The sequence below is a fragment of the Colius striatus genome, chromosome 1, assembly GCF_028858725.1.
Source record: "Colius striatus isolate bColStr4 chromosome 1, bColStr4.1.hap1, whole genome shotgun sequence".
Classification (NCBI taxonomy): Eukaryota; Metazoa; Chordata; class Aves; order Coliiformes; family Coliidae; genus Colius; species Colius striatus.
In genome coordinates this window covers 169,878,627-169,904,079 of record NC_084759.1, presented here as the reverse complement: position 1 = coordinate 169,904,079, position 25,453 = coordinate 169,878,627, and the positions used below count along the sequence as shown (strand labels likewise).

The 25,453-nt window shown below is 40.7% G+C and overlaps 2 protein-coding genes across 4 annotated transcripts in view; both read left to right on the top strand.

Moving 5' to 3' along the window:
- FRS2 (fibroblast growth factor receptor substrate 2) overlaps positions 1–8,606 on the top strand; it is a 56,338-nt gene extending 47,732 nt beyond the window's left edge. For all 3 annotated transcript variants that reach the window (XM_062016395.1, XM_062016415.1, XM_062016405.1), the window contains one exon: positions 1,132–8,606. In XM_062016395.1, coding sequence (XP_061872379.1) covers positions 1,132–2,082 — 951 coding nt within the window. In that variant the 3' untranslated portion in view covers positions 2,083–8,606. The remainder of the gene's footprint in view (positions 1–1,131) is intronic.
- Positions 8,607–11,011: 2,405 nt separating this feature from the next.
- Positions 11,012–23,977, top strand: CCT2 (chaperonin containing TCP1 subunit 2). Its single transcript, XM_062004343.1, has 16 exons — positions 11,012–11,125; positions 12,303–12,377; positions 12,833–12,898; positions 12,997–13,108; positions 14,061–14,137; positions 15,094–15,206; positions 15,753–15,955; positions 16,063–16,163; positions 16,250–16,377; positions 17,992–18,095; positions 20,242–20,361; positions 20,927–21,055; positions 21,143–21,246; positions 22,269–22,368; positions 22,915–23,056; positions 23,662–23,977. The coding sequence occupies exons 1-16, from the start codon at positions 11,123–11,125 to the stop codon at positions 23,690–23,692; spliced, it is 1,608 nt and encodes a 535-aa protein (XP_061860327.1). The 5' UTR covers positions 11,012–11,122; the 3' UTR covers positions 23,693–23,977.
- The last annotated feature ends 1,476 nt before the right edge of the window (positions 23,978–25,453 follow it).

Here is a 25,453-nt window from a genome sequence, read left to right as displayed (position 1 = left end):
TTAAGATTTTCATCTGTGACAAGAAACAGTGTTGGGAACCAGAGAAGGTAACCAGAGCGAAGTGCAGTGAACTGTCTTGTGGGAAAGGATTTTGTTAGGAGCCCCCATAGAAGTGTTATTGGTGGAATTATTGAAGAGTAAATGAGTTTAAAGAATCAGTGTAGGAGTCAAGTGAGCTGTAAAAAAACAGACCTTGTAGACCTTGACAGAGGAGTTGGGAAGGCTAGATGGCTGCTGCTGTAAAATACTACTTCTGCTGTTTGTGTATCCAGACACAGAATTAAAATTTAGACAAGGAATCCATTCCTCCAGTCTTTTCTGTTTAGCCTTGTGTTGATCTGCTGTGGGAACTCGGAGGGATAACCTAGTGATGTATTCCTGCCTTAGTGGCATCTGGTGCCATCTCCCACTCCTTTCTAATGTGGAGTGCCACAGTCCATATGGAATTGTGTGTTTTTCTACTTCATCTTCTGCTATTAGGAGGCTGTGTGCTCTTGAAGAAAGAATGAGCTGTTCTTTTAGTAAAGCCAACCTGTCTTCTCATTACTTGAATCACAAGGCAAGATCCTGAGTGTTTTAAAAGTCTTTTATTTGTTTGTTTGGTTTTGGCCTTTTTTTTAATGGACAGGAATGTCCATATCTTTGTAATGTGGAAATTAAAAAGATAAATTTAGCCAACATGGCTGTTGAAATGTTGATCACTGTCATGGTAAGGGACAGCAATGTAGAACTCCACTGGTTTGTGCAAGTGAAAAAATAAGCCCAGTTGGAGCAGCCTAAAATTGCCCTGATGTGAACAGAGCTAGAATAGAAGCAGAAAAGTTGTAACTAGAGCACAACTGAAACAAAACATAAAATCAATTTAATAACTAACGTAGGATATACATTCTGTTGTTTTGTTAGAGTAGCATTAACAAAACCAACAACAAAAATTCAGGGGAAAAAACCCCAAACTGGGCACAGTTTGGCAAAATGGCAGAAAGATAACCTTTGCTCTTAAACAGGTGCTGTCATGAGATTTGGTTTGCAGGTATTTGGATTAGCATAGTGAGGAGTTAAGAAAGGAAATTTGGAGGGGAAAATAAAGCACAAGTAGCATCTGAATTTCTTTTTTTTTTCTTTCCCCTTTAGGTGCACACTTACGTCAACACTACTGGGGTGCAAGAGGAAAGAAAAAATCGATCAAGTGCGCATGCGCCACTGGAATCAAAGCTTTCAAACACTGAACCAACTAAAGTGAAAGAAGATCAGATGTGTACTGATGACAGAGATGCTCAAGTTCTCCTGGAGCCTGAAGGAGTCAAGTTTGTTTTAGGACCAACACCTGTTCAAAGGCAGTTAATGGAAAGAGAGAAACTGGAGCAACTTGGGAGAGACCAAGTTAGCGGCAGCACCACAAACAACACTGAATGGGACACTGGGTACGACAGTGATGAACGTAGAGAAACACCATCTGGTAATAAATTGGTGTATGAAAATATAAATAGGTTATCAATCCCTAGTGCCTCAGGGGTCAGGAGAGGTCGTTTGACATCAACCAGTACCTCAGACACCCAGAACATTAACAACTCTGCTCAGAGGAGAACTGCGCTGTTGAACTATGAGAACTTGCCATCCTTGCCTCCTGTTTGGGAAGCCCGCAAGCTGAGTAGAGATGAAGATGACAGTTTAGGACCAAAGACCCCATCTCTGAACGGCTACCACAATAACCTAGATCCAATGCATAATTATGTCAATACAGAGAATGTAACAGTACCAGCAAGTGCTCATAAAGTAGAATTTACACGACGTCGGGACTGTACCCCAACAGTCTTTAACTTTGACATTAGGCGTCCAAGTTTAGAACACAGGCAGCTCAACTACATACAGGTTGACTTGGAAGGTGGTAGTGACTCCGACAACCCTCAGACTCCAAAAACCCCCACCACTCCACTTCCGCAAACTCCAACCAGGCGCACAGAGCTGTATGCTGTGATAGACATTGAAAGAACTGCTGCTATGTCAAGCTTGCAAAAAGCACTGCCCCGAGATGATGGTACTTCTAGGAAAACTAGACATAACAGTACTGACCTGCCTATGTGAGCCTGGGAAGCATTAAATCATTTGCACCTTTTGTGAAGTTTATAAAATTGAAGATGCAAGTACTTTGCATTCTTAACACTAACGCCTTTTATAGACTAATAGAACTTTTTCTGCATACTTCATGTACTTGTCTAACTAAAGGGAATTAATGTAGAGCAAGTATTCATTTAGATAACACTATTTCATTCTACTGTAGTAGTAATTACTGCATAGCAGCATCATCACCTTTCACAGTGCCTCTTGAAATTGATTAGAGTCTGAGTGACATGCCAGTTTTGAATTTATAAGTATTCTGGTCTGGTGCCTATACTCATTAATGGCATTTATAACACTTTTTAAAGCCTCTTAATATGTGCATTATTAGCAGGTAAACCTAATCTTTCAAGATACTTATCTTACTTTCATTCCTCATTGAAATGGCTCCTCCAGAATTAAATGTATGTAATGCATTAATTCACTCAGTTTGGCATACACAAGATATATCAGTTCATCTCAAGGGATATAAACACCACACCTTTTTTGTCTATTTTTTGTTTGTTTGGATTTTTTTTTAAGACTACATGGACAGGAAAGCTTTTAATTCCTTGACAGTTTTATTAACTTGTGTGTTATTTGAGAGGTCACATCATAGTTTGTTGATCAGCTATGAACACATCTAAACCCAGTCTTAAGTTCCTTCTGCTAGAAGAGAATTCCAAGTGGTGTACCAAGTTCCCTGTGAAATCTGACAGAATTTTAGAGTTTTGGGGTTTTTTTTTGTGTGTGAAGGAACTCACAGGTTGGCTGTATGAATTAAGGCTCTCTTGTCATTTCTGAGTTCAGTGTGCCTTCCTTTCTTTGCATTTGTGTGTGTTTTTTTTACCTGTTCTATAATGTCCTGTTTTAAAAGTCAAAATTTTGTACATAGCTTTAATTATTTGTTACGGTCATTTATGTGTTTGTCTTACTCTTTTCATTTGACAAAGAAAAGCTCTTGAAGGTCAAAGGGTTGTCTTTGTCCAGTGTTCTGCTTTTTTTATGCCTGAGAGAAATATCCCAGCTCTCCAGCAGCATACATTATTGCACAACTGGAAAGGTTTATTATGCAGTTACAGTCTTCCTCTAAAGCATCAGACACAGGTTACATGGGAGGCAGGGTACTGGACTTGATAGTTCTTTATAGAAAATTGTACATTCTAGCAGTGTACATCCATAGTTGATAGTATACTTTAATTTAGAAAGTTATGTAGTGAATTATCTGAAACAAGTATTATTTACAAGCGTACTTCTCCTTTTGCAGTTGGTGAACTTGGTTACAGTGATGGCTGCTTAGTGTTACAGGTACATCCAGGTACAATGTTGTATGTTGAATATGCCAGATGCACCCTTAGCAGAAGTTTTTTGTTTTGTTTTTTAATACTCTGAATAACTTTAGAAGTCTGGCAGTATTGCAGGTGCACCTTGGTACTAGCAGCAGAAGAGATTACTCTTGAGCCTGTGATTGTAAAGGAACTGACACTTGTGTGAACTGATGCGATGTAAAATAACCCTTGAACTGTGAGTGAGGAAAAACATGCAAGAAAAGCCATTTGGAGATCTGAAAAAGAATTAAGGATCTTCATGCAATATTTGAAGTTTTATAAAAAACAAACCACAATTTTTTTCAGTCTTTTAAATTGGAGTGTTCCTTTTTAACTTTGGTCTTCTCTCAGTTTAGTAGTGACAGCAGTAGTAGCACCTGAAATTATACGTGTGTTGCCACACCATGAAGGGGAATCAGGCAACCTTTTCACTCTGACTTTCATTATTATTTACAGACTGTAAGGTACTGAAATATCAGATGCATAAAGAAGGTAATTTGCAGAAGTGAAAGATGGGAGTCATTGAAGCCATTAGGAGGACCTTAGATGGGATTTAAAAAAAACCTCATTAATGATTTCATGGTCAGCCTAAGCATACTCTTGTGATAGACTCATTGATTTGTGGGGAGTCCTTGGTACTCAAGAAGGTGATGACTACCTAAAATTAGGCATTTTATAGATCTCTACAGTGTTAGTGCTACTTCACATCCTTTGCCATTGCCTCACCTTATGCTGTGGACCAGTCTTGTTCTGTACTGAAATTACCAGGTATTGCAGGGTACTCACTGGGTTAGTGATACTGGTGTGAATCTTGTTCTTAGCTTATAGCTCACTTAAATCTGTAAGCCAAACTAACACTTCATCATGTGTTTCCAGGCAAATGTGTTTAATCTAGATAGCTGGCCTAGAAACATTTGTCCTCATCTGTAAGGTATGGATGTTATGGAAATACAAATTGGTTGGACCTTTAAAACACACCTGTGAGGAAGGGAAGTAACATTCTTAATTGACAAATAGAGAAAAAGAGGCTTTAGGTAGATAAAAAGTGACCTGCTGAAATTGCAACCACCACCTATATCTCTTCTTAGTTCCAGTGCACTGTCCTATGCATTTATCCTGAATGGTCTCAGATACAAAGAGTGGTCTGAGTAATTTTTTAATGTTGTTGCAAGTTTCACAATACTTCACAGGAAGTGTTTTCTTAGCTCTGGTCCCGAGACTTGAGATGATACTGAAATTCCAACTTCCTGTAGCCTTAATTACATTAGCAAGTTTGACAACATTATTTTCCAGGACTATTTTTTTTACCCTCTTACATTTTACAGGTGGGATAATGCTTTCTTGTTTTGTGTACACTGCACATATGCTGAGTAATCCCTGTTTCTCTCGCTACTCATCTTTTAGCATTCCTTATTTTCTGTCCCTCAAAGTAGATATAGTTGCGATGCACTTTACCCTTTGAGACTTGGTAAATATTTTTTTCAATTCAGTCTCTTTAAAGGCTGTGATGTTGTTAGGTTTAGTGTCTGTAATCTAGGATTCAGTTTTCAGATGAAATCTCTCCACAGGATTTAGATTATATTTATTTTGGCCCCACAGGTGTATAGATTGAGAAAAAGACAGATATGTAACCATTTTCTCTAGTAACTGAGACATGTAAGGTTTACATAAACTAGGCCCTGCAAAAAAGTGGCAGCATCTCCATCAGTTCTACTTTTCAGCCATAACACACAGTTGGCTGCTACCCGTCAAGCACATTTGACAAGCCTTTACCTGTACGTATTTCTTTAATGCAATGATTTGGGAAAGATATCTTTATTAAATAAGGATTAAGGAAACTTGAGTTGAAAAAACAGATGAAAAAGTGACCAAAAGTACATAGTAAAGATTGTACTAGAAATACAGTTAGTGAGAATTTAATCCATTTGTTGTGTCAGGATTTTTTTTTCCCCTCAAGTTGATGTCAAGGGGAGGACCAATTATTATGAAATTTTGTGATGTTTCTTGGTGACTCTAGAAAACAATAGAAAAAGACCGTTCTGAAAACCTTAACTCTCTTTTTTTTCTTGTTCCTGGTAAGTACATTTTGTGTATGCTGGGATTTGAATGTAATGGTGTGCCTTGAAGCACTATTTCTGTTAAAGTCTACAGAACTTTTATAGAAATCTGAAGTATTCAGACAGACATTTAGTTTCGTAAACTGTTTAATTCACATTCCCTATCTTCCCTGCAGAAGTCTGGATATTTGTGTGTGTGTTTACACCTCTGACTAGGGCTTGGGTATAAAAAGGGACACAGAGAGGTGTAAGCTCTACAAAGTCCAAGGCTGCTCCTCTGGAGGTGATGGACCAGAAGTTGATTTTGCTGGATTTACAACAGCATGTACGGGCTCAAAATCTGGCTGTTTTTGTTTTATATTTAACCACTTCTCAATGAGACAGTCAGGAAAGAACAGGTTGTCTTTCCTCACTGTTGGTGAAGTAAAAATGCAAGTTCTGACTAATGACAGCTACTACTTTGAGCATATAATGATGTATCTGATTTGGACCTCTATTTCTAAGCAGTATTCTCCTCTTTGTGTAATGTGGGATCAATGGTGAAATTCCATTTCTGCACTGTACTAATTTATTTAAATGGCTGCAAATAAGTTGATTTAGTAGGAACTAATAGTGGACTTAAATCTGAAATTCTCCTATTTTCCCTAAAGAAGTTTGGTCCTTCAGTTTGTTAGATACAATTAGGTATTTTTGGAATTTAATCATGAGATCTTTCCAATCTTTTCCTTGAGGTAGCAATTCAGGCATTTATATTTGTCAGTATTTACTTAATATAAACATAAGTTCATTTATGATATCTTTATTTTAAATTCATAAACACTCCAAAAAACAAACCCCAGAAGAAATTCCATCACAAAAAACTGCGTTAAGACGGGGTCAAGGTTGCTGATGTCCTTCTCACAGAGCGAATACATGAAAAAGACAGGAAGTGGCTAGTTAAGGTTCTTTTGCAATCTTTAGGAATTGCTTCCTCTTTTGGACAAGACAAGTGAATTAAGGAAAAAACCCAACAACTTAGCAGCTGCAACTCTGACCACGCATACATGATTCCTTGTGATACTGTGCTGTATGGTACGAGACCAAGTCTGTCAGAAGTTTTATGAGGATGTTACCCTAAACACGGTGTTTACTCCAGATTAACGCAGTATTTTGTTTGGAAGTATGTAGGTGTACAGATAGAATACGAGAGGTAAAGTAACCTTTAAAGTTGATGGAACAAGTGTCGGACGTCTATATTTTTATATATTACAAAGGGCATTTTTGACTTTTTCTTGCAGTTTTAGTAATTTAGTGTGGTAACATACCTATATTGTGACAATGTTTTCCACTATCTCCGTTACATTGGTGTAATTTTATTTTATGTAGCAAATATGTATATATACAAAGGAGATTATGTAAAAAATACAATTAAGAAATAGGCTCAAACCCTTCAGAACAGGGGCCGTCTTCCTCTCTATCTGCAAAGTACTTAATGCCTTGGGGTCTCAGCTACAGCTCCTGCCTGAGGGAGAGTCGCTGTGACCGAACTGCCAAGTGATGAGCGTGGAGGAGCAGATCCTCTGCCTTCTATGAGAAGCCTTAGTACAAAAGGTGTGGTGAAGTTCACCTTGCCACTCCTGGTGCTGGGGCTGTGCTCTATGTGGTCATTCCCAGTGCCACCTGCCAACGACCCAGAGAGCCCAGAGTCCGTGTCTCCTTTGCTCCAGCCCTTCCCTTTGGCAGTAGGAAAGGAAGCCTGAGGCAGGAGCTTGGATGTCATCAGGGAATCTTCCTTGTTAGCAGGGTGATCCTTCTTGAGCTTGTTTAGGCCTCATCCGTTGTCCTTTTAAGGCAAAATGTATGTTTCTTGTTGACTTCAAGGCCCACTGGATGTGTTCCTACAAGATCAAGTTCTGCTGACTTAACAGCTCTGTTACACCTGAGGACCTGGCTGGTCAAGTTCTTCAGGAATGGTCTAAAAATAGTGTAAAAATACAAATATATTTAATCACACGTACTGAAAAAAAATCCTATTTGTTGTGGTCAGAGTTCAGATAATTAAGTGAAGTTTGATTTCTTAGTCATACTGGCATATATGTTGCTTTAACTGTCGTGTGAAAGAGGAAGTGATTCTAAAGTGTGTGAAAGATTGGGATTACACCTGTTTTTTAACGGTTATGTTGTTTAGGAATGGATCTCAGCAACTTAAATTCCCTATTAATGCAGTTTTTTTGCATTAGAATACGTGTGTATATCATACACCCACATTTTATATATAATATATTATATATTTGGTACCAACTTTGTATTTTCCCTGAAACGTTGCCAAATCTCGAACACAGATGTTCTCACTTGTAAGACTTTGGTACTTAAATAACTGAATGTATAAGGAGTGCTCTGGTATGAAAGGAAAGAGTGTTGTATGGTGTCCCACATACAGATGTCTCAACCAGCAGGCTCGTTGCCTTTGCCACATCTCGCTTCCTTGCAGCATCACCTTTCGTCTCCCCAGAAACAGTCTGTGTTTTAGCTGAACTGCAGACCTGCTGTTAACCATACAGTCGAATACCGCGCTCGCATGAAAGCTGACCGGTAGTAGTAAGAATAACAATAGTCACCAGTGTGCCACAAATGCATTTATTAAATGCAGAAATAGACATTTCTACAAAGGCCAAAATCTTACGTCGTATGTTCCTTTCTTGTCATTACGTTGTATGATATTGTAAGATTATTGTATGTCCTGATTTGCATTATAAAATGTTTTTTCCTACTTAAAGGCATAAATATAGCAACTTTGTATAAAGGTAGCTTTCTAGATTTTTATTTCTTTTATATAAAAAAGTCTAAACAGTGGGAGTACCATTGCCAAATTGTTTATAAGATTTGAAATAATTTGCCCTGTTCAATCAATTTGTTTTTACAAACATTCCGTATTTCTTTTATGAAAAAAGTGATAGTATACTATGCAGAAAGAGTGTATTTTTATGCCATTCCACGTTAATCTTAAAAATCTTAATTTCACTTGTTTTAAGTGTCATTATTGAGAAAGCTTACCAAATGTGCATTTTTAACAAATGTAGTATGTATTATGACAACATTTTCCCCCTTTACCAGTGCCAACTTCATTTGGAAAAAAAAAAATTGTAGCATGGCAATAAACTATTGATTTTACATTGAAAATTGTCTCTGGGTGGCTTCAGTATTTCTTACTGTCACTGTCAATGTATTTATATTTTGTTAAGATAACCTTTTTTACTTGTCTTTAAATCGTTGCTTCAGATACCTCTCTCCCACCCTGTATTCCGCTTATTACTCAGTGACAACTCAGAACATGATGACCTGGAGTCTGTAAACTTCTCTCCAAGCTTTTGTTTCATTTCTACTAGTGTTCTGTCACATCTTGTTCATGTACATAGGTTTGTTTTGTTTTGCTGGGGTAGTATGTTGCTATCAGCTACTGGCTGGTGAATCCCATGCCAGCAATTTGCATGTGCTCCTTTCTCAGTTAGCAAATGGCTTAAGAATTCACAAAACCCATTTAGACTTTGTTAGCATAGTATTGATAAATTCGAAACAAATAAGAAAATATGAGGCTGAAGTCTTGTCCAGATGACCTTTTTGCTTTCTTCTGGACACTACAAAATGTAGTGGTGATTTATCGGAATTCATATTTCATCTTTTATCTCTCCCAAGTCACTGTTTTGAGGCTTAATTTATGGCATTTGAACAACCAAGCATGAAAGAGCTGAGCTTCCAGCCATCCATATGTGCCTAGTACTAGGATTTCAATGATGACATAAAGTGGCCTTGGCAAAATCCGTATACATAAATGACAATAACACATCCATTAATTTTCAGCTGGGGCCACCTGAAGGGTTGGATTTTGTGAAGAGTCTCTGTTTTCCTTCTTCAAACTCATATCTGCTTAGAAGCTTAAGTGACTGTTTTGGCTGAAGTTAAGCCTCAAACTAGATACTGTGATTGGTGTTTGATTGGTCCTGGAGAAGCCAGGGAACAAATCCTGTTCTATTATTCCTACATCATTAACAGCTCAGCTATAAGCAGAAGGTCTTGAACTGAATTAAAGCACTATCAGTGGATACTGAGCATGTGGAGATCTGATTGAGAATTCATCCCTGAGCAGCCAAGCTTGTGCTTCACTCTGAGCTGGCCAGCCTGTCTTTGGAACTGAAACACACTCCATTTCTTAACCTTGAAGGAGAGATGACTGACAAAGCATATTTATGAAAAGAGTGAGATGAGGCACTTTTTCTCTACGGTAACTCACAGCGTGACCTTAAAAATTGCCTTTGGCACAACAGAGGTGAGGGCTCTGTGAGAGGATCCACAACTATTGCTGCATCTGGGCTCTGCCTATTCTGATGTTGCTGCTTTTACACAAATCATAGCTTAGCCACGGTCAAAAGCCCATTAAACCAAACGTATGAATTTGCTGTACTAAGTTTTTCCATGACCTTCTAAAGGCCATACACAGTTAACTGTCCAAGGCACTTCAACGTATTTTTGTTCTCCAGCTCACACAACAGTAGCAGAAAATGTGACTTTAAAATCAATCATCAGGGCAAATTTTTATGAACACTCTGAGATAAAAATAATTGATGCAGTTTTAGTTGCATTATTAGCCCTAGCCAATACTTAAGATACTTTTCTGCGTAACTATGAGGAAAACTGAAGATGTTAAAATTCAGGTCGTACTATAGTTTTTAGAAGAAAGTTAGGGGAGAAAACATACGTAACTCTGAAGAAAACAAAGGAAAAAGCCCAAAGAACACAAGAAAAATACTAGTCAGGTATTGACATACCAGACACAGATGTGAAAGTCAGCAGAGTTTTAGTTGTGTTCTTTTTTGCTGTCTCTATCAGGATAGATGAGTGTCTTGGGCCACCTTCAGCCTAGAACAAAGAGCTTTGCCAATATCCCAAGAGATTTGTGTCTGGCAGCAAGAGGAGTACCAGCTGGAATTAATTCTGAAGGAACAAGCCATACAAACCCATTCCTTCATTTTTATATGACCAGGTAACCGACGGGAAACACAGCGGCAGAACAAGGCTTGGATGTGGCCTCACATCTGCAACGTCGCCAAGAGAAGAGTTACCCATTTTTTCATACTGAAGGGCAGAGTGCCGGGGTACCTCCGGTTCACTGCTTCCAATTGGCGACATGGATGATTCAATGGCAGATGCCTGGGACGGTCCGGCAAATGCCCTGGAGGCCACGGGAGCGGTAATTTAAATGGTTTTGACCGGCTGGAGAACTGATCTCCAGGAATAGGATGAAATTAAACTGGGGCGACCGCGAGCTCCTTTGCTCAGGCAGAAATAACTTTGCACAGACATACAGTAGAAAGTGAGTGCCGGGATGGCAGCGGTCTGGAGAAAGGCTGGGTGTGCTGCCATGCGCTGCGCGCTCTGGCCAACCGGCTCCTGCCGCACGGGAGACCGGCGCCGCACGCGACGCGGCCGCGCGAGGCGGGGCCCTGGCTGAGGGGCGGGATGCGGCTCCCGCAATGCCGCGCGCGCCGGAAGCGGCGGCTCCTCTGACGGCAGTTCCGCCGGGAGCTCGTGGTGGGCTGCGGAGCCGCGCGCTGGTTCCCTGGTGCAGGAGGCGGTTGGCGGCGTCCCGGCGGCGGCAGCGGCGGCATCATGGTGAGCGGCGGTGGTTTCCGGCGGCGGGGCGGCGCGTTGGCACGGGGGTAGGGTGCGGCGGGGCGGCGGCGGCCGCACGCGCGGGGCCTGGCGGCCGCGCCCCTCCGCGCGCGCTTTGTCCGGCGGCGGTTGCGGCGCGCGCGTGGGGGCGGCCTCGCGCCCTGCCCCGGGCCCTGCTCCGCGCCCTGCCCCGCTCCGCGCGCGGCGGCGGCGCCGTGCAGGGCCTGGAAGGTTCTAGAGCGCGCGCCAGGAGGGTCCGTTGGGGCGCGGCCGGGCCGGGCCTGCGGCGGTGGGGCCATGGGCGGTCCCGTTGCCCCGGAGCGCGCCCCTGGAGCCCCCCGCTGCCCCCGCACCGGGCGAGGCGGGCGGGAGGCCGCTGCTTCTCTCGGCTCTAAGGGGAGCTGAGGAGGTAGCGCCGAGTCCTCGAGCGTGAGGTGATGCTCGTGATGACCTCCCGAGACCTGCCCTCGCCGGCTGTGGCGTCTCCCACCGCGCCCTTGTGGTTTCTCGTGTCAAAGCAACGATGGAACTGACATGAAACTGGTAGAAAGATGGTGTACTTTACGCAGCAAAATGGAAAGTCGTGAAGTCTCCTAAGAGGGTCGATGCATTCTGTTGGGTTTTTATCCTAATTCAAGTTCTTAGGGTGATTTTTTTTTTTTTCAAGTATTAGTCATTAACATCACGTATGTGTTACTAGTATACTTAATTTGTATGGAAATGTAAAGAAAAAGAAATAAAGATGAAGGTTTAGCACTAATATTGAAATACTAAAGCTGGAGCATGCTCACTCACTAGATTCTTAGGTTGTTCTGGCTGTAACTATCTTTGGGATCTCTGGCTGTGATGAGCAGCCATGCAGAACAGCAGCACAGATGAGCCACACAGAGGGTGACAGTGAGCTGCTGGTAATGGCCTTTCAGGCTCATAGATCTTGCCAGAGAATGTGGCATACAGTCTCTTGGATGTCACAGGATGAGGAGATTGCAAGATAAATTCACTGTGACTCTTCAAAATCTATCTCAAGTGTACGTTTTGTCAAAACCAAATGAGATATAGAAAGAAATAATTTTAATAATGGAAGTTTTGTTTAGGTTGTCAGCATCAGGGAATTGTTTTTAAAATGCATTTTTTTTATTAAAGCTAAGGGAATATACTTATGTTAACTCTTTTTTAGGCATCCATTTCCCTTGCACCTGTGAACATTTTCAAGGCAGGTGCAGATGAAGAAAAGGCCGAAACAGCTCGCTTGGTAAGTTTCCTTCTCTTAAGAAACTGGTAATACTTGGGGTAATGAAAATTTGTCTTTTCTACAGTTGAATGTACTTTCAGTTTGTGGTGATGTGGAACTTAATCTGTCTCATTGGGTTTTTGTGCTGTGTGTCAGTGAACAGAAGGTCGGAGGAGTGTTGTTCATACTAACGATTAAACTCCTCCTAAGTGTTAAAAACCTAAGTACCTTAGCTCAGAATATTGATGGTAATCGAAAGGCATTTCTTTTGCCTGTGAGATAAGCTTTTGTGGTCTCTGTGACATTCTGATGATCAAAATGTAGCAGCTAAGAAACTTGGACACAGACTGGTGAAAAGAGTGGGGCTGTGGAAAGGTAGTGCTAAGATATCCCTTGGAAAGTTATGGGCTAGCATCTACTACTTGCATTAAAGTAGAAGGAAATCCTTTTCTAAGGTACATATGCTTTCATTTCAGTCATCCTTTGTTGGTGCCATTGCTATTGGTGACCTTGTCAAGAGCACTCTGGGGCCTAAAGGCATGGTAAGGTGGCTGCAAGTTCTTTATGGCCATACCTGTTAATTTACTTCTAATGGTTCCAGTATGTTTTCAAACAGTATTCTAAATCCTGTATCTTTTAGGACAAGATTCTTTTAAGTACTGGTAGAGATAGCTCAGTAACTGTTACCAATGATGGTGCAACCATCCTGAAAGCTATTGGAGTTGACAACCCGGCTGCCAAGGTCTTGGTTGGTGAGTTTTTAACAGCTTGTCATTGCAGTACTTTGCATTTCTTAATCTGTAACTGTTTTTTACAGTTCTTATTTGTTCTTAGAAATGTATTCTTTAGATAACATGGAAAAACTGAAGGGAGGGGGAGCAGAATCTCTGAAGTAAGGAGGCCAAAGTGTTGCAAGAGTTTTGGTACTCTGCAAAAGTAGAGTTGAGGTATACACTGCTCTTGCAAAACTGCTGTGATGTCTCCTTGTTTTTTCTCGACCTTGGTTTATCCCAGGAGTCAAAAGGGACAAAAGACAGCTATGTGCTCCTCTGTTTTTCCACTAGGAAAATTTAAAACAAATCTCCTGGTGTTCTGAGGTTTTATCTGGTTCTTCCTGATTTAAATATCTTTTTATCACTTAATCAACATTTTACTCTGGAATGAGTTTACCTTTGTGATCAACAGTCTTAGCATGTAAGTGGTTCTAGTGACAAGCGGGACCTTGAACAATTCGGTTCAGATTTCTTGATGGTTTGATGTTAGATGAGTCCTTGCTTACTAGCAGTTCATGTGGTATACGTGATTATTATATTCTCTGCTCTTGCCTGTGTACCTTAGAGCTTCTGTCTGGCCTTACTTCCTTTTGTTGGCCTAGATGATCTCTAAAGGTCCCTTCCAAGTTTTAACATTCTATGATTCTGTGGTCTTTTGTAGTAGGGAGAGTGAGAGGTAGCACTTAACCTTTGCCAGATCAAAACTAGTGTCTAGGTTGCAAGTGAAGAGCAGGAATTTGAAGGATGCTGAGTTTGATTTTTGTTTCTGGGGTGGTTTTTGATTTAGACAGTGACCTCTTGTAACTCTGGAGAAGAAAAAAGAGGAGTATTCCTCTAAACTAATTTGAGATACAAATACTTTTATGTAAAACTGTATGTACAGGCATGGTATTTTTAATCAAAATGTTAATTCAGTGGCTTCTTTCTTCAGATATGTCAAAGGTTCAGGATGATGAAGTTGGTGACGGGACTACATCTGTCACAGTGTTGGCAGCTGAATTACTGAGGGTAACGTATTACAGTTTTTCAGATGTATTTCTGTTTGGCATTGTACTCCTGTGATACTAATAGGAGATGTCTTATTTGGTATTAATGAAGAGGGCTTCTAAACTATAGTAATATCTTGCTCCATTGCATTTGGTAGGGAAGAAGTCCTTAGATATTACATAATTTAATAAAAAAAATTAGACTATTCTTTATTGTTTATGAAGTCACAATTACTCTAATTTGGTACATTGTAGAAAATTACTTTCTCTTATTTTATGCAAGTGAAACAAATATCACGCTCAAGGGTCACTTCCTGGATGTTTCACTGGGCAGCATGTAACGGTGCTTAGTTGTGACATTCAGTCCTCGTTAATGAGGAGAAAAAAAACCCCAGCATGTTAAATTCTGTTGCTTTACACTCTGCATACAGAGTTTATAATGACAAACTAAACCTGAAATTACTGTGAAAGAGACTTCAGGAGTGAGGAACTTTTTTTAGCAGAGTTGTGCCGGTAAATCTGATCATCTCAAATCTAGGAACTGTGATCAAGAGCATCCGAGAAAAGCATCAGCTTGCCAAGTTCCTAACAAATGCAATTTGAAGATGATGTTTTGATTTTTTTTTTCTTTTTTTCCCAGCCATGCTTTAAATTGCAGCTATGCATGAACAGGAAACTGATCTCAAACTGAAGTTGAAGATTGCTGTTTTGAAGTATATGTCTGGTTGCTATTCTTACTGGAGTTAGGATTTTTTTCCAGTTAATCACAATTTCTTGATGATATTCCAAGGGCGGATCAAATTTGCCTACATAGGGGGGAAAAAAAATCCCAACCATGGCTGCAGGATGACTTTGATTGTTGTAGCTTTCTGACTTTTACTGCCACTCAGAATTTTCTGATTACTTGAAAGTGTCTTTCCTAGTTAGTGTAAATGTACCTTGGGGGGAAAAGACTGATTATTAATTTCATTTAAATAGGAGGCAGAATTACTGATTGCAAGGAAGATTCATCCTCAGACCATCATTGCAGGCTGGAGAGCAGCCACAAAAGCTTCAAGGGAGGCACTTTTGAAAGCAGCTGTGGATCATGGGTTAGTAATATACAATTGCTGTAACTCTTTATAAACCAATCAAGATTACAAACATCAGTGAGAATTATATACCTTGGGAGATTATTTGCCCTCTTTTAAGTAGTGTAAGGGCTGAGTTTATGACTTCTAACAGTTAAGCAAAAAAAGTCTGTATTTTCTTTAGATAAACTACAGAAACTTACTTTAAAATTACTTGGGATGTGCAGAAACAACATATATAACAGTAATTTGCTCCCTGCAACAAAAACCTGAGCTTCTGTTTAAGGTTTCACACTCTGATTTTACATGTGATTGTTTTTTATACCTGATACTTTAAGAGCATAGGCTTTCTAAAGCTAAATGCAAAGGTTCTCCTCATTAAACTGGTATTTCAAATAGAAAGTTGAGTTCTAGGATGCTGGAGGGATTCTGTGTAGCATTCATCAAAATGGAAGATGATATCTGCAGATACAGGCTAGAAGAAATGCAGAAGAAGCTCACAGCAGTAGGGTAATGCTAGTTAAGGCTTTCAGACTGTCCACTTTAACTGTACTGACTTTATTTTAGTGATGATGAAGTGAAGTTCCGTGAAGACTTGATGAACATTGCAGGAACAACTCTTTCATCAAAATTACTTACTCATCATAAAGATCACTTTGTCAAACTAGCTGTAGAAGCTGTTCTTAGGCTGAAAGGTTCTGGTAATTTGGAGGCTATCCATGTCATAAAGAAACTCGGTGGAAGTTTGGCTGATTCCTACTTAGATGAAGGTAGGCCTTTGTATGTTGACTGGAAGTGTGCTTGGAAAAGGAAACTGTTAAAAGTTACACATTTCTATATAATATGAATTTTTAAAAGACCTTTCCTCTTACTACAGGCTTTTTGCTTGACAAGAAGATTGGTGTAAATCAGCCAAAAAGAATTGAAAATGCAAAGATTCTTATTGCAAATACTGGTATGGATACAGACAAGATTAAGGTGTGTGACAGAACTACTGTTGTGAAATATTACTTTTGTAAATGGAATTCCTTGTTCAACTGATCTCTTTGTTTTCTCTCATTTAGATTTTTGGCTCTCGTGTTAGAGTGGATTCAACAGCAAAGGTGGCAGAAATAGAACAGGCAGAAAAAGAAAAAATGAAGGAGAAGGTGGAGCGTATTCTTAAACATGGAATAAACTGCTTTATTAACAGGTATGTGTTTTCTGGGAGGTGAGGTAGAGTTTATAAGGCAGAAAGTAGAAAGATTTTCATGTTGCATAAAGAACACGTGCTCGTATCTCTAAATCTAGATGAGAGCCTTTTATACACGTCTTTGGAAGTATGAAAGAGAACCATTTTCATTTAAGAGGTGTCACAGTCTAAGGTAGTTACTTTTCTTAGCAGGGCACTTCTCTCTTAAACTATCACGGTGCAAAAAACCCCATTTTTTTATATGATGAAGAATGCTTCTGCCTTTCAATAACTTTGAGTGAAACTGCTGTCTGTATGAGCAGCTGGACACCTGGGAGTTCAGTGCATCACTAGTCTACTAGGAAGTTGATAGCTAGCACTGCCCCAAAGACAGGAGTTGGAAGGATAGCGCTTAGTACTGCTTCAGGATATAGGGCATCTTATAACTCACCTTCAGAGTTTATGTAGAACACCTCAAAGAGCCACTGACAGACTGATGAGTTTTGTCATCTCTGCATCTATGTCATGTTTTGTGTATGTTATGTTCTACTGTCGGCAAAATGAGTACTCTGTCCAATGGGCATGGTGTAAATACAGAGTCTGAGAACTGGAAGTCCTGTTGGCAGATTGATGGAAGAGTTCTTGGATGTATGCAAAAACATCTGTAACTCCATTGCTGCTACTCAGGCTGGGAGCTGCCCTATGGAAGCTCAGAGTCAGTCACCGTAGGCAGGCTACTGCTATTCCAGTTGGACTGAGTCTTGGCTTTCAGGTTTATTCCCTGATAACATTGACTTCTGCTTGTGGACATACTGTAGATCCACGTAATATCTGGTACTGTGTCAGCCAGATGAGTACACCTGAGGAAATGCTCCACAGGGCTCAAGGCTATGCAGATCCAGAGTGGGAAGAATCTTCTCTGCACATACCCCAGCAGCACCAGCTATCTCTTTTGAAGACAGAAACATCTATTTCTGACAGCGATGGCATCTCCCAGCTCCTGCTGAATCTTTACAATACTTGCTCTGATTTGGAAAGGAAGAGCAATTAGGCACAGCCCTCCTGGATTGACCCTATTTGGCTTTAGATGATGATCATTCAGTAGAGAATGGGATGCACATTAGCAAGGGAGCTCATACTCTCCTCTGTGCTCCACTGTCAGTATAGGTTACAAGACTGGCCGTTTGTTGTTCCCATGGAGTTGTTGACTTTTGGGATTTAGTGTTGGTGAAGGAATTAAAAGGTGTTACTTCATGTGTCACTCTAGTGCCCTCTGCTAGAATGGGCAGTTACGTGCTCAGCAGGCAGATAGGATCAAAAAGACTTAGAATTTAGAGCATATGGGTCCCTGTGCACTGATAGTGGATCTTCAGGGGAAGAATATTGCAAAGAGCTACAATAATTTGAATTTTTCATTTATCTTTTTTAAACTTTGTATGTTCTCCTACCAGTGCATTTGCTTCTTTGTGCTGTGCCATCCCATCTGTGGCAGATGCCTCACATACTGATTGCTTTTGTAGCTTTCAGAAATGCCTTATGTCCATGCCCCTGAGAATCAGCTGTCCTTTGTTACTCTGGCATTTTAAAAGATGTGTGCTGTGTGTAATGGAAGATGCGCGTGTGTTTTCATTGCAGGCAGTTGATCTACAACTACCCCGAACAGCTCTTCGGAGCTGCTGGCGTCATGGCTATTGAACACGCAGACTTTGCTGGTGTGGAACGTCTGGCTCTTGTTACAGGTGTGTAGAGTATCTTGTCCTTTGAAACTAGGAGGATCTTGTTATTTGACCTTCGCTAAATGTTAATGCTTGATCACCTAGTTTGTACTTTTTACTATTAAGCTGTGGATGTGAAGCTGTTTTTACTATTACTGTGGATGTGAAAAGTACTCCAAATAAGCTGTATCTTGCAGTATTTGAATGCAAATGTAGATAGAGGACCCTATAAAATTGGCCATAAAAATATTGAATTGTCTTTTATTTATTGCTACTATATAATTACCTGTATTTTTTCAGAAGCATGTCACTCAGTTTTGATCTTCAGTATGTTATGCTGAATGTAAAATGTCTGTGTTGATTCTGAATTGTCACTGCATAGTGATTTAGATGTACGTTTTATTCTCCAGCAACTGTGAATAAAGGATCTTAACACTAACTGTGGAATATCATGTAGCCAGTTAGTGCTAGTTAGTAATTTTCTTTAGTATTTTTAAAATATTTTCTTCTTGATAGACTTGTGAAATGTTTATATTCTAGGAAAAAGATGAAACATAGCAATAGAAAGAAGATGATTAATCCAGAAGCTCATTAATACCATTTGTTATGAATGAGTCCTGTTTGATTATAATAATAGAGAAGCCTAAAGAGTCATCCTTTGTTAAAAATGCAGGTGAATCTTAAATGACATGAACAATCTGGGTATTTTTAGTAGTGGTCAGTGAAACTGACTAGCAACTAGTGAAGATGAGACATCTGGAATGCTACAGGTGGTTCTCACTGCTGAGGTTAGAGATAGTTAACTGGAACATTGTAAAATGTTGATTGTGAAAGTGATGAGGAGAATGGAGAACTTGCTTCACAGGGAGAATGGAAAAGATGCTGATTTGTTTATCTTAGCAGAACTGAGGTAGCAATTGCATGTAGCTGTCTACAGGCACATTGACACAGGAAAATGTTTGATTGAGAGAAACATTGCTTATCACAGAATCATTTGGGTTAGAAGGGACCTTAAAGATCCTGTAATTCCACTCTCTCTGCCATGAACAGGGACACCTTCCACTAGGTCAGGTTGCCCAAAGCACCATCCAGTCTGGCCTTGAACACTTCCAAGGATGGGGCAACCACAACTTCTCTGGACAACCTGTTCCAGTGCCTCACCACCCTCACAATAGAGGACTTCTTCCTAATATCTATTCTGAATCTGCTCTCTTTCAATTTGCAGCCATTACCCTATGTCCTGTCAGTACATGCCCCTGTAGAAGGAGTCCCTCTCTGGCTTTCTCATAGGCCTCTTCAGATATTGGAAAATGCTATAAGTTCTCCTCAAAGCCTTCTTTTCTCCAGACTTAACAACCCAACTCTTTCAGATCACAGTGGGTCAAACAGCGTAGCTGGAAAAAGTAGACAAGCTTTTTAGTAAGCGCAAACTTTACACTACAGATTTTGCCTTTCCTTGTACTGCTTTAACTACAGCAGTGCTGCAGCTGATGTGGGATAACTGAGAGTACGCCAGGATGCACGTGAATGGTTTTCTAATGGGAAGAACAAAGTACTAGAACAGTATTGTGTTCAGAGACATTTTGGTCTTTGTAATATCTGTTTTTACCGTGTGGGAGTTTACAAATAGTGCATGGTATTGCTGCTATGCCGTGGCACAAAAATAGTGCATGGTATTGCTGCTATGCTATGGCACAAGAGTCTTCATTCAGTTTAGTGGTGGACAGTGGTTCTCAGCCATTATCAGGCTGGCAAAACGAATGCTGTCACAAGCTCAAGTTTAAAAACATCAAAAATGTTAAATCAAGTTTGTTAAATACTTCAATCAGTAAATGCTATTAAGACTTAAACAGATTGACATTCTAATACTGGCAAAGATGAATGTTTAGCCTGTTATCTAGGCAGAACTCTAAAACACAGTAGCTATTGCAGTTCTTGTGACATGAAACAAAATATTGATGTTTTGGGGACTTGTCAACAAGGTGTCTGGTGCCATATGCTGACATTGGAAAAATCTGGCTTATCGGAATTGTTAATTTAAACTTGCTTTGGGCAATTATGAAGATTATTTCTTTAAATTCACCCCCCCACACACACCTTGGTTAGATGTTGCCAGAATGGATGCTTTCATCATGAGCTCTTTGACTTGTGTGTGATCTTACATTTGTAGGTGGTGAAATTGCATCAACCTTTGATCACCCTGAGCTAGTAAAACTAGGTAGCTGCAAGCTTATTGAGGAAGTCATGATTGGAGAAGATAAACTCATTCATTTCTCCGGAGTGGCTATGGGTAAGTGTTTTTTCCCTAATGGCAGGCTGTAACATTTGTGTCAACCCTCTGCTAAAGCTGTTCAATTACCAGGATGACATAGGTGTTCTGTAATGGTTCAAGTAGCCAGTTTTAGGAAAGCCTTTCATTTTCAGTGAAATACTGCAAAGATATGTGTTTGTGGTTGAAATTGTGTATGTTTCATGTTATGTAAATGAACGTAAACAGTTGTAAGGATGGGAACCAAAATTTCAGCTTTGAGCTGTTAACTTGACAAGTAGCAGCGTGTCGTACTTGAAGAACTTGAGAGCTTGTTCTAGTAAATGCTAATACTGTAAGGTTTTGAGATAGTATTCATTTTCTGTTGAATTAAATAAGGTGATGTGGAACAGCTCATTGATAAAAGCAATGGCAGAGTGTACGTCATTTCGTTCTACCTGTGAATAGTCATCATTTTCCCCCCAAAACTGATCCTTGTAAAACTTGTCTGCAGAGACAGGAAAACCATTGCAAGTGCTTTCAATAGACTCCTGTTTATGTCTTTGGCTTGCTGGTTTTTAAATCTTTCTGCGTTTGTGCTTTGTAGGCGAAGCCTGCACCATAGTTTTGCGTGGAGCAACACAACAGATTCTGGATGAAGCAGAGAGGTCTTTGCATGATGCTCTTTGTGTTCTTGCCCAGACTGTAAAGGACACCAGAACTGTCTATGGTGGAGGTGAGTATTTCATTCTTTGTCCATGATACACGTTCTGTGTTACTGTTCAGGTCAGATATAAAAGATCTGTGTGTCCTCGATGGATAGGTTGCTCCGAGATGCTGATGGCCAATGCTGTTGCAGAGCTTGCCATGAGAACACCTGGCAAAGAGTCTGTTGCAATGGAGTCCTTTGCTAAGGCCTTACGAATGGTAAGTTTGTTTAATCAGATTGCTGGATGAGTAGACAAAGTTTCACAAAGTTGACTGACTTGTGACATGATATAGTTGCTGCTTTTTCAAAGTTTTTGATTTTCTAAAAGTAAAAAAGGTGAAATTTGGCAACATGCCTTGGGTGAACAAAGGGGAAAAAGTTACTCTTTTCTCTCTTAGAAAAAAGTATCGTTGTTTTAATAATTCTACCTGTTGCAGTGTGCTAGCCGTCTTCTGATTTGGTTCTTACTCCTTTTTACCTGCAAGGTTCAAAGTGCAGCAGAAATAGCACATAAAAATCTGGGCTTATTCAGTTGGCAACTGATTTAGAAAAGAGCATCCCTTCTGTTTGATTAATACTCTAGTGCTACTTGATTGTAGTCGTTGTTCCGTACTATTGAGAAGTTCCTAGATGTGCATTGGAGATGGCATCTTAGTAGGAAGTAAGAGTATCATAAAAAAAAAAATATAGAATATTACTGTGCTAACAGAATGTCAGTTTGAGGAAAAAATGCCTTCCTGTAATTTAAGTTAGGGAAGACCTTTCTTAAGGATTGTAGGAAAACATTTCTTCCAAGAAGATTAAAGAGTGTGGTAAGATTTGGCATTACCTCTTCAGACAGCAGTGTAGATGGCACGTGCTGACACTTCAACAGTGACCAGCATGGACTACTAGTTAATGCTGTCCAGCAAACTTGTGTTCTTAAACCATTTCTCCAAGTGTAGTCTGAAATGATAAGAAAGACGATTTTTTTTCTGTCCCTATTAAATGAACTGACAGACCTACTAACATGCTTCTGTCCTGTATTCTCATATAACAGAGTCTTAAAGTCCTTAGAAAGGTAGTTTGCTTTTTTTTCTTTTTCCTCATTTTCTGGTCACTGTGACTGATCATCTGCCATGTTTTTGAAACTTCCCCTTCTTGAAATTCAATAGGAAACAAATAATAGCAAAGTATGTTTCACAAGTACTAGGGATCAATTCCTGCATTAATTAAAAGCATCCTGTGTTTGTCCCCTTAGATCCCCACAATAATAGCTGATAATGCTGGCTATGACAGTGCAGACTTGGTTGCTCAGCTCAGAGCTGCTCACAGTGAAGGGAAGACCACTTATGGACTCGGTAAGGGGCTGGGTGTTCCTTCTCTGACTGGCTTCCTGTTTGGGAGGGCATTTAGCCTGATTGGACTTGGTCCTGTCTGTCACTGAGATATTCATCTGGAAGAACTGAGTATATTAATTTGTTTGCTTTCCACAGTGTTACCTTCCTTTATCCCTCCATTAGGCTCTCCACAAGAGCGTAAAGCTTTGGTTTTCAAAGGGGGAATGATTTCCATGTGTGAAAACCACTTTCCTTACTTACTTTGAATCTGGTTATATGAAGCTTAAAAATAAAGGCATTGATTTAGAAACAAAACTGCAACACAACCAAACACCTTCCTCCTCTTGCTGCCCTGAAAAAGAACAACTTTAAAAAAGTTGTGGAGAAGAACTCTGAATTTGCTACACCTAAGGAGATAGTGCTGGGAGTGCTGTTGGGATCTTGCCTCTTCCTGGTGTATCAAGTTTCCACCATTATGTCAGATTTGTGTAATTTCCTTAAAAAAAAACCCAAAGCCCACAAGTAAAAAAAGCCTCAGACAACCTCTTAATGCCTTTCTTTTTCCAGATATGAGAGAGGGTGTCATTGGAGACATGGCAGTCTTGGGAGTAACAGAAAGTTTTCAAGTCAAGAGACAAGTTTTGCTGAGCGCAGCTGAAGCTGCAGAAATGATTCTTCGTGTAGATGACATTATCAAAGCAGCACCAAGGTACGATCTGAATATGTACAGGGTTGGTTACAGTGGCGTGGAGCTGCCTACCTCTGTGGAAAAGTAACTGGGCAGAAAAGTCCTATTCCAAAAATACTTTATTTGAACTGAAGACTGATGTCTGACATGCTGACATCATGCTGCATGATTTTTTTTCTCTGAGCAGTATGAACAGGTGGTTGGAGCCATCAGTGCACTGAAATCAATGTGCCTGGGCAGTGCCCAGGGCACGACTGCTCTCCTGCTCTGCGTAGTGTTAAACATCTGCAAAAGCTGCTCACCAAAACGTGAGGGATCCTGCCACTTGTTGGTTTTCTCTTTTGGCAAGAACTGTAGTGAAATGCCCAGCTGCTTCTGAGGCAGAACCTGCAGCTAAACCAAATGTGTGTCGAATTGGGAAGAAATGCCAGCGGCAAGCAGGTTATGCTCTGCCTGCCCGTGGCGTGTTGTTGGCGCTGTCTGAGCGTCGTGGCTCCTTGACATGGTCCAAGGTGCTGGGAGAGAAAGCTCCCACTGAAACACCACCTCAAAGATCAGGTGGAATGGGGGAGCCTGGGGGATGGCAGCATGGAAGGGAGTGTTCTGATTTCTCTTTCTCTCCCTAGAAAACGTGTGCCAGATCATCGCCCATGTTAAATTTTCTTCGATACCTGAGGATGTGTGGACCAGATCTCACCTAGTAGTTTTTTTTTTAAATGATCTAGTTTTTGTGAGGTTATGGAACACAAGCTTGAGACGAGCAGATCTCCATCAATGGCACTGAATAACTGTCTGCAGTTGCTTTTAACTTGTTTCAGTTATGTGTTATGGGGAACGATTCACTTTCAAGTCAAACAGGGGTTTTATACAACCCTATTCCTTCTGTTCCTCTCCAGGTTCCACTTTAAATACACAGAAAATAAACAATTCAAAGTCGTGGAATATGTGTCTCTCTGTGTGTGTAAAGAATTCAAAGACCTGGTGTGTGGAGTGTGTGTGGCAAGTGCCCATGTCTCCCCTCAACCTTCTCCAGTTGTAGCAAGTGCCCGTGCCTCCCCTCAGCTTTCTCCAAGCTACACAGCCACAGCTCCCTCATCTGCTCCTCATAGAACAAATCTGTCTAGATTTAAAGTACACAGGACTTCTGCTGAGGGGAGTTGAGGGGAACATGCGATATAGGACAGACACCAACATCCTGGGCCACACTGCACTGCTGTGCTTAGGCCAGGCTGCATCACGTTCCCTTTCCTGTCTATTGTAGCCTCTCTTCATTTTCTCTGTCCTATGTCACTGATTGCTGCAAAAGCAATATGTTTATGATTTGGGGTACTTGATACTCAGGTGGAAAGGAAGCCCGTGGTGCCTGCATCAGCCTTCATGTACATAAGCAGGGATGAGTGTGGAGGCTCTGTGTGTGTGGGAGCCCCAAGAGAGGTGCCAGTGGGGCACTGTGACTGTCCTGGCCCGTGCAAGTGTAATGCAGTGCTTTGGCAGATGCCAGCAGAGGCCTGCCAGAACAGAAAGGTTCCTTTGAAATCAAGAAAATATCTGTGCAAACACACTCTTTTGTTTCCTGAAATTATGAGAATCTGCTTAGAGAATGCTCTCCAAGCTCTCAAAACAGACTCTGCATCTCCTGAAGTGTCAGTGCTGTGCAGAGTGAGGGGTTATATACAAACTCTCAATGAGCAGGTGAAACCACCTTCTTCCCCACCCCCTCAGATAAGTACCAGCTCACTTCCATAGGAAATAAAACATTTGGCTTGAATGTTAAAAAAGCCCCCAAACTCTTACCCTGTTGAGAAATTTGTAGGAAGAAATTGCTGGAACAAGGTTAGAGAAAGAATTTGGAGAGAGAGAATTAATTCCAAAGGAAGATTTAACTCAGCGAGATGGTCATACACTTTATTGAATGTGGTGATGCTACATGGGTGCCGGCCAGCTCCAGACTCAGACTTCATTTAACAAGACAGTAAGTGCTAGCAGAGTCTGTAGCATTCCAGATAATTTTTCAGGCTTATAAATGACACGAAGCAGTCACAAACTGGTACTGAATCAAACCTTTTCTAGGAAGTCAACTGCTGCTTCTATGTTGCTGGGACGGTCCTGCTTGGGGAGTTGGGCAGAGGGGGCAGTGGCTGTTCGGCACCGCCACGGGCTCCCCACTCTTCTTAAAAAGAGTTCCCAAATTCTGAGATCCCTGCTATGGAACCAAAAGCTCAAAATGTCATCTTGAGGCAGATATCTGTGTTACACAATTAAACAGAAACTTAGTTTAAACAGCGCATTTTGAATGGGCTCTGAACTGGTCTGGGTTGCAAGCTGGAGAAATACCCAGCTGAAGTCTATTGAGAGCAATTTGCCTCAGCTTCAAATTCTGTGTAAGCCTGTAGTGGCAAGCTCCCAGCCCTGGGTTTC

Coding starts and splice junctions, on each gene's coding strand:
- CCT2 (XM_062004343.1), top strand. Junction 14,138..15,093: donor TGGCAGCTGAATTACTGAGG/GTAACGTATTAC, acceptor TCATTTAAATAG/GAGGCAGAATTACTGATTGC. Junction 21,247..22,268: donor TTGCTAAGGCCTTACGAATG/GTAAGTTTGTTT, acceptor TTGTCCCCTTAG/ATCCCCACAATAATAGCTGA.